Below are 12,128 nucleotides of genomic sequence, written 5' to 3' on the forward strand. Positions count from 1 at the left end.
GAGACTTAAATAAAAGACTCCTAGCAGATTCCTAACTAAACTGTAAACCTTCAGATTCCCATTTAAGCACATTGTTAGCATCCTACTTACCTTCCTTAGGATCAACAATATATAAGATAAGAAGCATTTGGGATAAAGTAGCATGTATATGTCTGAAATGCCTTTATGAATGGGCAATTTAACAAATCAGTTTAAAATATAGACTACAGAGTCTTAGAGACTATCTGTGTAACCTTGTGCAAATTACCTAACCTTCAAAACTACAATATTTCATCTATACAATGGATGCTAAATTGTTAGTTTTTAATAAATGGCAGCTACATATTGTAACTATCATTACTAATAGTCATAAAGGTAGTAATAGTAATGTATGAAGGACATTTTTGTGATAGAGCAAAGTTTAAGTTTTCAAATATCTCATGAATATTTTTTCATTGTTTCGTCAAGAACACTTAAGCCTGCAGATTTTTATTCTCAGAATTGGATATTTGACAGCAAATGTCAATTGGGAACAGACAAGTTCAGTTGTGACTCACATATAAGTGAGATTCCTCATTTAAATGTGCATGTTAAACTTCTCCCCCTCAAAGCTCTTCAGAAACCTTCGTGCTTTGATACATTTGATAGATGGGCTGAGTGAGAAGTAGAAAAATCCACAGAACTTTTGTTTGCAGGTGTCCAATCCTGAACAAAATGCCGGGTACAAAAGAGGTGGATGGAGAAGGGCAGGAGACATATTACAGCTTATACAGCTAAAGGAAAATGGGTAGAGGGGAGAAAAGAAAAGATATGTATATCATGGAAAGCCTGAGTTTACCAATGCCTGATATAGCCACATGGTGGAATTCTTCCTGAGAATTGACTGACAGGTGTTGGCACAGACTGTAGATTTCTCCAGCTGGTTGCCTTAAGTGTGTATCCCAATAGTGACTAATACCAGGGGTTCACTTTAACCTCTTCTGTTATAGGTGTTGCTGTGGGCGTCTGATAGGCCAGCATGTTGGCCTCACCCCCAGTATCTCTGTGCTTCAGAATGAGAAAAATGAAAGTCGCCTCTCACGAAATGACATCCAGTCGGAAAAGTGGTCCATCAGCAAACACACTCAACTCAGCCCTACGGATGCTTTTGGGACTATTGAGTTCCAAGGAGGCGGCCATTCCAACAAAGCCATGGTAATCAGAAAGCCATTCAGTTGCTCCCAAATGCTATCTCAAGTCTCAAGTCCTGCAAAGGGGTGGTTAAGAGCATGAAATTTAGTCTTTGGGCCTAATCTCCACTCTACCACTGTCTGACCAGGTGACCTGCTCTGAGTCCCCTGCCCCTGTGTGTTTCAGCTCTTCCTCTATAAAACGGGGAAAAGAAAACTTTCCTCCTGGGATTTTTAAAGTAATTAGTGACTTTTAAATAATTACAGACACAGTGACTCATTATTAATCATTTTAAAATAGCTTTCTATAGTTATTCCCTGTTTATTATGTTATTTTCTGGGTCTCATCCATTAAGACATATTTTTCTAACTCCTTTTTTTACCTCTTTGGTGAGAATGTGTTGTCTTTAGACTTCTGTTTTGTTCTGTTGGTAACTAGCATTTCTCTTAATTCAAAGTAGAAATGATTAACTCCACCTATTTCTTTCCTTGTTCTAAGAGAAATATTGCCATCGAAATTAAGTGCTTTTTCTCCAAGCATCTGTGTTCAGTAATGATCTCATTAGAAGATTCCACATAAAAAGCATTTTTTTTGAGTTGGGGAGACTTTAGGAAATATGCAAATGTTACTTCTAAGAGTCGTTGCTTTTAAATTTCACCTTTCATCATGGGCCACTTCCTAGTTAGCTGACAGAATTTGTCTAGCATGTGTTGTGAAAATTCTAGATGCTGTTGTCCAACAAGCTTGCTTCTAACTGTTATAAGAGAGAAAACTAGCTGAGGGTGGAGCAGGAGATGGCTGTTCTTAGGCATGTCATGGAGTTTTTTGAGTCTGGAGGAGAAATTTTGCTTAAAGAAGCATACTACAGACCACAAGGGAAGTCACCTCACATGAATGGCAGTCTAAAAAATGTGCAATAAAGCCACTTCTTTCTTCTCTTTTCTCACCTCTCCCTTTTCTGTCTCTCTCCTCTTCCCCTTTCCCTGTCCCCCACTCCTGCCACTGCAGTAATTTCTTTACCAAGAATGGCTGACTGAGCTATTTTAACACTTCTTTTCTATAAAATATAATTCTGAGCTATATATTAAATTAAAACCAGTTCTGGGCTGGGCGCGGTGGCTCACGCTTGTAATCCCAGCACTTTGGGAGGCCGAGGCAGGCGGATCATGAGGTCAGGAGATCGAGACCACGGTGAAACCCCGTCTCTACTAAAAAAAAAAAATACAAAAAAATTAGCCGGGCGTGGTGGCAGGCGCCTGTAGTCCCAGCTACTCGGAGAGGCTGAGGCAGGAGAATGGCATGAACCCGGGAGGCGGAGCTTGCAGTGAGCCCGAGATTGCGCCACTGCACTCCAGCCTGGGCGACAGAGCGAGACTCCGTCTCAAAAAAAAAAAAAAAAACCAGTTCTGAACTATATTTTATAAAGAAAAATGTGCTGTTTGCAACCTCCAGCAAGGCGTGGGAATACAAAGAATGAGTTAAGTAGTCTTGGCCTATGCAAAACTAAGGGAAATGGCAATCTGTCAACTTCCTTACTCACTTAGATGTATTTGCCCACACAAGATTATTAACTGTCCCCAATTCAGTACAGTCACTGTTGACAGTATGGGATTGACCCACATACATTGTAGATTCTCTGAAACCACGTGTTAAAAGTCATGCAAGTTGTCCCTGTAAGAAAAGTGCTATAAATGAGGATGTGGCTTGCTGGGCAATAATCATTGTAGAGTGGTACACCCAGTGCCTTCACAGGATGCTTGAATACTGCCTGCAAGCCTCGTGTCATTAGTCCAGTAGGCATATGATAAGCCTCTGGTCATCATTTCCACGGTTAAGAGTTAGTGTCAGATATGGAGCACGAATAGGCTTGTAAGTGAGAGCATCCCTCAAAGTTGTCACCTTAGGAGACTCTGATGACCATGATGCTGCCATTGTCCAAATGTGCACTCATCTGCCTTTTGGGGAGTGATTCCCGAAAATTTATAGATCACAAGAGGAAAGCAGTCTGTATTTTCGTCAAATGATAGTTTTAATGGAAAATGAATCAGAAGTACCTGAAATTCGTAAAACCTAAAGGTTAGTCACAAGTAACTTATACTGTTTTTTACAAGTCCAGTCTATTCTATGAAGATAAAATTTTCTACCATTAAAAAATATCTTTTAAAAATGGAGTGTTAGTAGTGAAGTATTAGTATTAGGAGGTTAGAAGCGAAGAATGTAGATTGTGGATTTAGATAATACAAGTTTAACCCAGAACCATCATATAATGCTATGACATGGAGAAAATTACTTAAATTTTCTGAGCCTCAGTAATTGTATTCTGTTGTATAAATGGTTGGTATTACTGTCATAAGCATTAAATGGGATGACTTATGTAAAGCATTTGGCACAGTGCTGAGCACACAATAGATATAAAATTAATCTAGCTGCTATTAATATTATTAATACTATCATCAATATTATTTGCTTCAGTCTCTGAAAGAAATTATGAAAACATTTTGACTAAATACTTTGAAAGACACTCATTTGGATGCACATATATATTATTTTAGAAAGCCAAATTACACTTTTTCAGTTAATGTTTTAAAATTATTCCAGAAGTTCTCACCCCTTAGCCTGGTGGTGGACCACAGCATCTGAAGGCACACTGCATTTTATTTACAGCCTGACTGTTACTAATGGGCTATGTGACAGTTTACTTGGCTTCCTACTGCCTCAGTTTCCTCACTCACTTGTAAAATGAGGATAGTAATTCCTCCTTCATATGGCTATCTCTAGAATTAAATTAGTCAATTCATGTTAAGCACTTAGAATCTTGTCTGGTGTTAAAGCTGAGCAACTCTTTGCTGTTGGTATTCTTCCTACGAAGAGGTAACTTACTGTACCGGAAAGAGAGGCTTTGCGATTAAGATGCATGATCTTGAAGTCAGACAGAACTGGATCTCAGCCTTCACTCTCTCACTGTTTAACTAGAAAGGCTTGATTAAACCATTTAACTTAGCTGAGCCTCAAGTTTTCGTACCTGTAAAGCAGGCATAGTTGCCTTATTTGATGCTTATGAAGATTAGAGAGCACTAACTGGTATACAGCTAGTGCTCAAAATGTTTATGAAAATAATAACTACTTATAAAAGTAACAAAAGCAGAGTAGTGAAACAGCTTCCTTTACTCCCTGGGATGTATACAGAGATGTATTAGAATATTTCCATAGGGGTGCCAGGCTGCATAAGTCCGCAATCAACTCTGTTCCAGTGAATGGCATTGGTGACAGGCACTGGCAGGAGGGTGGGTCCAGGACACCAGCCCATCACTGACAGAGATCTGCGGTCTGTGGATCACCACATCACGTACTTAGATTTCCACTTTCAGTCAACCTCCTGTATCTACTCACTCCAGCAAAACAGTAAGTGAGACACTGTTACACCTCAACAATTGAACAGCTGCCATGGGTGTGCTATTACAGGGGACAAAACCAAGATCCCTTCTCATTATATGACTTTCCTTTTTGTGATTACTTTTTCTCTTCTTGGAAAATTGTAGTGCATTTGACAGACCCTAAGAACTCTGGAGACTGAGATGCCAAACGAGTTTATTAAAATATGTGTCCTTCATAGTATTAAAATACTTGTGCAATTGCTTTCAGAATCTATAGCAAGTAATGATAACGACAATAATAATAGCAACTAAAACTTATGGAACATCTACCACATCCCTGGCCCTGTGCCAAGTACTTACCTATGATACCTTGTTTTGTGTTTATAATAGTAGTACTGTTATTCCTACATGACAGAGTAACCTACTGCAGCCCTTAATAGTTAAGTAATTTCTCCATATCACAGAGCAAATATATACTGTATGTATATTACAATATTTCACAGTGGAAAGAAAGACTCGAAGAAGTCCCCACTGTGCTCCACAGAGGAGACACATATAGACACTGGATTTGACAGCCCTCCTGAGGCCCCACATGGCTCTATGGAACTTAGAGTTGTCTGTTGGTGATCAGATTAGACAAGGTCAGCTATATACTTTGTGGAACCCAGTACAAAATGAAAATGTAGGGTCCTTGCAGGGACAGAGAAATCAATCCTCCCTTCCGATAGCTGGCAGCCCCAACTCTCAGTGGATGGGTAACCCCTGCCATGGGATTGCCACCTTTACACTGGGACATGGCTGGTATCTAAGGCAGGTGAACCTCTGCCAAGTTGGCCATGAAACACAGCTTGGTTTTGCCAGCCCAAGACAGAGAAGGCTGCTCCCTTATCATTACCCTGAAATGCTGCAAGGTACATACTCACCCCTGACCTTCCCCATCCTGGAGAGGCAGCAAGGAGGTAGGACCAGGGACCACCTGTGAACTCAAGCTTCAAGACTCCACTGTCCCACTGGACTTCATTTACTAAACACAAATTCAAGGATAAAATTATTAAGAATTTTAAGACAGCAAGTGCACAGCAATGGACCCTAAGCACTGGCCTCCTGAATAGTGTGACTATATTGGTCCCACGCCCACGAAGCTGGCTCTGAGGCTAGGTTTCAGAGGTTATGGCTGCCCTAGATGGCCTCAGAGCTGTCACTATGAGAGTAAACCTTTCTTTCTTTCTGAGTCTAATCAGCCAAATGAGAACCAATTTACCTTCTTATTACTACTGAATATTTAACAAGTGGAAGTTCCAGCTATTCATCCAGACATAAATAAGCATTTTGTCCACTTTGAAAACTTGCCTTTCAATTATTCTGATTCTTCTGTCTAGACCAAGGGGTGGAGTTGTCCACAGGTCAGAGGTCTCATTTTATCTGGCAGGATAATTGTTTTGTGCCAACCTGTTCCTTCTTTACCTCTTATCCTCTCAAACAAACTGGCACACAGTTTGTAGAGAGGGAAAATCAGCAACCACCGTCTGTTAAAGAGTGCCAGTCTTTGCATGGGGAAGGCATGGTTAATTTTTCACTGAGATTTAAGTCAGATTGGCCAACTGATTTAATATGCCTTGGGTCCCCTGCCTCTAACAAGAATACTTGAAAGTTGAAATGATTTTTAACAAAGTGGTCAAAAAACTCTAGAGGAAGATTGATTTTTATTAACTTTTGAAGCCAAGTTGAAGACCTTGTGTTGCCAATGTGGTCTGGACATAATATGAGACACTCTGCAGGAGTTTGGGTAGAGGATAAAGTTGGAGAAAAAGAGAATCATAATCATTATTACAATGTTGCAGGCCATGTGAGCCACATCTCTGCTCAGGAGCGCTCTGTGTATCTGTTTTATCATGCCGGCAGTACAGCAATGTGTCACAGAGCTTAAGCCACCTTAAGACACTTGAGAGATTGAACGCAGCGATTCACAACTTGCAAACTTTTGAGATAAGCACACTAATACCTATGTCCAAGGTTTACTTCCAAGAGAGTCTCATTCACTGGTCTGGCATAGACCCTGGGCATCCAGAGTTTTTAAAAAATTACTCAGGTTATTCTACTGTTCAGTCAGGGTTATAAAACACTAACTAATCTGAGCCTAGAGAAGTTAAATTATTTTCCCAGAGTCACACACTTATTTAACAACATAGTTCTTGAGCCCAGCCTCCTCAGGACTCCTGTCAGTTCTGTTTCTTCTCTGTTGTATGCACCTAGCACAGGCTATATTAGATGTTTTGCTGGGAAATATATATGTGGGTAATTGAAAGGAAGCTAATTATTATTATGTTTCTAGCTATTGATAAGGAAGCTTCGTAATAGATTCATAAAGTCACTATTGTTTAATGAGGTTGATGAAACTCAAAAGCTGTGAGCAGGAAGGGATCTTCGTAAACTTACATCCTAGGCTCACAGAACCATTTTCTGTGCCTTTTCAAGTACTTTGTAGTGTTCGGTCCTCCATTCCCAGGCTTGACAGGCCCCCATAAAATCACAGTGAAACCAGCACTTGACAGAGAAAAATTGTGACACAGGAAGAAGACGTTCAAAGCTGACAGAACTGAGGGATTCTGACTTCCTGTTAAGTACCAAGCCACATCCTACCAAATTGCAAGCCCCAGAAAGCTATTCCCAAACAACCAGAAGACCCTGCAGTTCACTCAGATGCCCCATAAGTGTCAGAACATAGAGACAAAGCGAGAAGATAGTAAGAGGCAAAAGCTCTGGTTTAGGCATTATTTTACTGGAATGGAATCCAGGTAACTTTCTAGGACCCTTTACAGAGCAACAAGAAGATGAACCCATCAGCCAACATAGTATCATTTCTCAAAGACTCTTCTACATCTGGGGCTCACGCCTTACATTATTTAGGAAAGGAAGCAGTGTTGGACTTGATTATAGACAGAATCTTATTTTCTTGCTAATCATCTCTTCCAATTAATGCTGAGCTGATTTGTGGGCCAGGTAAATAAGTGTAACCTAATTAAGGACTTGTATTTAAACCTCTCAAGTCACCCACGTAATTCTCTTTAGGTTTTCCCTTGCTATTTACGCTCCTTATTAAATTAGGTTGAGCCCCTTATTATAATCTTCATATGATTTAGATAATTATTTCTAGCCCTCATTTTCACACTTAAAGCTCTAACTATAGAGCCTGCCAAGGATGAAAGCCTTATTCTCTGGGCGTTGTGGGTGTGAGGTGAAAGGGAATGTAGGGATTTAAGGGGGAGATAACAGGCAGGGGGAGGCTGTCAGCAGCATGACATCTACAAGCTTATGCTCTTAATATCCTTTAGGATTGAATTTGAGATTTTAAAAATTGTCTATCTTTGCAATATGCAGATTTTATCTGGGAATCATCACTGATTGGCACACACCAAGTAGGAAATTAAATGAGTCCCACTTCACAAAATAGCTAATCAATAGGCTGTGGCTAACCAAGCAGCTGTACATACACATGGTAAGGTCTTGAGAGGTTTTGTAATTGTTCCATTGATTTTCAGCTTCTACCTTGTAATCTCAAGACCACTGAACAGGCAGTACCTTTGGAAGGTTTTTCTGAAACTGAGAATAAAACTAGAATTTATCAGTTATATTTCTGATCCTAATCATAGATCTACAGAGAAGGAAGAACCAATTCTCGTCCAAGAAACCATACTATCTTTGCATCTAGAAAATATTATGCTAAATAATTCTGGCAGAAAATTCATACACTACCTCCTATGACTAGTTCATATGCTTACTGGAGTTTTATATTATTTCTAAACCTTGAGTTGTGGCTTGTCAGCATCCATCCCCTGTAAGTACCTGATATCTCACATTGAGACATTGCAAAAACAATGTGGAATAAATTACAATGACACCTCCACTTCCAGAGTTTTCTGGGTCATCAAACTAGGGATTTGATGACAGTTAATGTGATTCTAAATATTTTCTAAGGATATCTTTTGTCTATTAAACCATCATAAGCATTAAACTCTTGCTGCAAAGCAAAAGGCCCCATGGACTTGGAAAGCTGGTATTAGCAAAATTGCCTTAGCAGTCTCAAGCAACATATTCTGTTCAGCCACAGCTTTAATTACAAGTGCCCATTTTAAAGGTACCTACAGAGAGTTAGGAAATGAAATGGTGCTTGTTACCTTTCTCAAACAGAAAGGAAAATGAGGCAAATTTTCCACTAGAGGCTTGGAAGAAAGGCATTAAAAGTATTGTTAGAATAGATTTAGCAATGATAGTTCCATTTTTCAGAACACTACGTAACAAAAACCAGGTGATCACTTCCAAGAATTAAAGATGGCCTTACAGTAGAAGGAGGTGGACCTGTCATTTAATATTTCCAAGAGTAGCCAGATTCATTGTTCTGCAGTTCCTTTACATTTTCATTGAAACAGCAGGGCAAATTTACTTGGGTTAAAATTTAGGCGTAAAAAGGTGACTGATGAATTTTCAAAGGCAGATTGCTCTGCCAAAACTCACATTGAGAATGCCAAAGGAAGATTATTATTATTTTTTCTTAATGAAACAGCCCATCTTTTCTATGCAGTATGGTTGCTGCCCCACCCACCAACCAGCCTTTGCCTACTGTGGGTTTGATGAAGGGGAAAGGACTGTCTGGTTTGTGACACCAAATCGGTGCAGAGCAAAGCCATGATAAAGTTCTGCTTTGATAGGCAAATAGTAACATTTCTAATGACGAAGCAGTCAGAGTGGCTTTAGTAAAAAATGCAATAAGTCACCTGCTAAGCAAAAAGACCTTTGGCACCAGGCAGAGCAAAAACTTGAGAATTTTAGTTACTGAAGGCCTCTACCATTTGAATGAAAGAAAATCTCTAGTTTTCTATTTATAGTCTCACAGAATGTCATGTCTAAATTTGTTGTTTGGAACTCAAAATACATTTTCTCATGAAAATCATGCTGATGTACTGGCCTCCAAGGTAACTAAGAATAGATCAAAAAGTACAATTTCAACCAGAACTAGCCTCTAGTTCATACAGAACATTCTTGAGATGTTATTCTGATTGTCATTAGCACATCACAGGGCCTTCCTGCTGCCAGGCAGTGAAGCTAATGACAGAAAGAGAAGAGATAGGTAATTCCAGCCATGTGTAACTTATTTGAGCCCAGTTTATCTCTTGAAATGATAAATTAGGGAACTAAAGGCCATGGATGAAGAAAGGATTGGGTAGCCCAAACAGGTACTTTTAGAAAGATAAACACCTGCACCAGTCACTCCCCAGATAACTCTGAGGTGAAAAACAAAGTTATTTTGAAAGGCATACTGAAGCACTAAAGGCAAGTTACTTGGACCTGTTATACACAGGAGTCATATAGAAGGTGAATGTGACCTTCATTCAACTTGCATTTATTTTTTTTATTTTTTTTTTTTTTTAATTTTTTTTTCTTTTTTTTTTATTATACTTTAGGGTTTTAGGGTACATGTGCACAATGTGCAGTTTTGTTACATATGTATCCATGTGCCATGTTGATTTCCTGCACCCATTAACTCGTCATTTAGCATTAGGTGTATCTCCTAATGCTGTCCCTCCCCCCTCCCCCCACCCCACAACAGTCCCCGGAGTGTGATGTTCCCCTTCCTGTGTCCATGAGTTCTCATTGTTCAATTCCCACCTATGAGTGAGAACATGCGGTGTTTGGTTTTTTGTCCTTGCGATAGTTTACTGAGAATGATGTTTTCCAGTTTCATCCATGTCCCTACAAAGGACACGAACTCATCATTTTTTATGGCTGCATAGTATTCCATGGTGTATATGTGCCACATTTTCTTAATCCAGTCTATCGTTGTTGGACATTTGGGTTGGTTCCAACTCTTTGCTATTGTGAATAGTGCCGCAATAAACATACGTGTGCATGTGTCTTTATAGCAGCATGATTTATAGTCCTTTGGGTATATACCCAGTAATGGGATGGCTGGGTCAAATGGTATTTCTAGTTCGAGATCCCTGAGGAATCGCCACACTGACTTCCACAATGGTTGAACTAGTTTACAGTCCCACCAACAGTGTAAAAGTGTTCCTATTTCTCCACATCCTCTCCAGCACCTGTTGTTTCCTGATTTTTTAATGATGGCCATTCTAACTGGTGTGAGATGGTATCTCACTGTGGTTTTGATTTGCATTTCTCTGATGGCCAGTGATGAGGAGCATTTCTTCATGTGTTTTTTGGCTGCATAAATGTCTTCTTTTGAGAAGTGTCTGTTCATGTCCTCTGCCCACTTTTTGATGGGGTTGTTTGTTTTTTTCTTGTAAATTTGTTTGAGTTCACTATTTAATAAATGGTGCTGGGAAAACTGGCTAGCCATATGTAGAAAGCTGCAACTGGATCCCTTCCTTACACCTTATACAAAAATTAATTCAAGATGGATTAAAGACTTATATGTTAGACCTAAAACCATTAAAATCCTACAAGAAAACCTAGGCAATACCATTCAGGACATAGGCGTGGGCAAGGACTTCATGTCTAAAACACCAAAAGCAATGGCAACAAAAGCCAAAATCGACAAATGGGATCTCATTAAACTAAAGAGCTTCTGCACAGCAAAAGAAACTATCATCAGAGTGAACAGGCAACCTACACAATGGGAGAAAATTTTTGCAACCTACTCATCTGACAAAGGGCTAATATCCAGAATCTACAATGAACTCAACTTGCATTTATTGGTTTTTCCACCATACCTGGTATGTTCCACAATTTAATCCACACAGTGTCCTGTGAGGTCGTCAGGATCACCCCTGTTTAACAACAGAGGATGCTCAAATTGCCAAAGGACTTGCAATGCCGCTATCTGACACTCAAGTGTCATGCTGCTTATGTTTGAAAAATCTCTAAATGGGAGCACCACATCAGAGTAATGCTCAGGGGACAAAACTGAGCATGCTCATTAGGAAGACTTCTTGTTATTTGTAAGGTGAGCCCTTTGCAATTAATAGACTCACAAGTGACAGTCAAAATTGCCGATCTTGACAACCAAAATAGCTCCTAATTTCAAATCTTATTGACTACTTAATAGGAATTGATTAATTGCTCTGGGCACGTCCATTTATGAGCGTGGAGCTGCTGACTCAGCACATGAGTTAACTGCTGTATTAAAGCACCTGGAGGGCTTACAAAAGGAACTGATCTTTATGAGCATAGGAATATCATTTAAAAATGAAAATCCTCAGATAATCTCAAAATGTTTTATCCCTTGGTTTTAATTATCCTCTTATCTACAAAACCATGTACCTGTGTTGCTAAATGGTGACAGCCAAAAATGAAAAAACTAGCAAATTAATTCACTTAAATGCTTTATTTATATCTTGCCTTTTATTCTCCAAGAGAAGGGCACAATAAATCACAAATAATGGGCAACATCCAAGGGCCAGAGCCACCCGTTGTTTGTGCTACTTGCATGATTCTAGATAATTAGGTGTGTTCTACAGTTAACCAAATGTTCCTTTGTGTAAGAATGAGTACTGGTCAAAAGAGGTTAGGTAATTGAAGATACTTTGAGTAGCTTGTCAATTGCTGCATTTTCATGTTTATTGTGGCCTTACTAATTCTTCCAGTACT

General features: G+C 39.4%; 1 protein-coding gene across 23 annotated transcripts in view; it reads left to right on the forward strand.

Annotated features, from left to right (window-relative positions):
* Positions 1 to 12,128, forward strand: part of TRPM3 (transient receptor potential cation channel subfamily M member 3) — a 943,194-nt gene that overhangs the window by 616,445 nt on the left and 314,621 nt on the right. For all 23 annotated transcript variants that reach the window (XM_055272296.2, XM_055272299.2, XM_063636996.1 and 20 more), the window contains exon 3: positions 969 to 1,173. In XM_055272296.2, coding sequence (XP_055128271.1) covers positions 969 to 1,173 — 205 coding nt within the window. The remainder of the gene's footprint in view (positions 1 to 968; positions 1,174 to 12,128) is intronic.

This window comes from Symphalangus syndactylus, chromosome 3 (assembly GCF_028878055.3).
Source record: "Symphalangus syndactylus isolate Jambi chromosome 3, NHGRI_mSymSyn1-v2.1_pri, whole genome shotgun sequence".
Taxonomy (NCBI): domain Eukaryota; kingdom Metazoa; phylum Chordata; class Mammalia; order Primates; family Hylobatidae; genus Symphalangus; species Symphalangus syndactylus.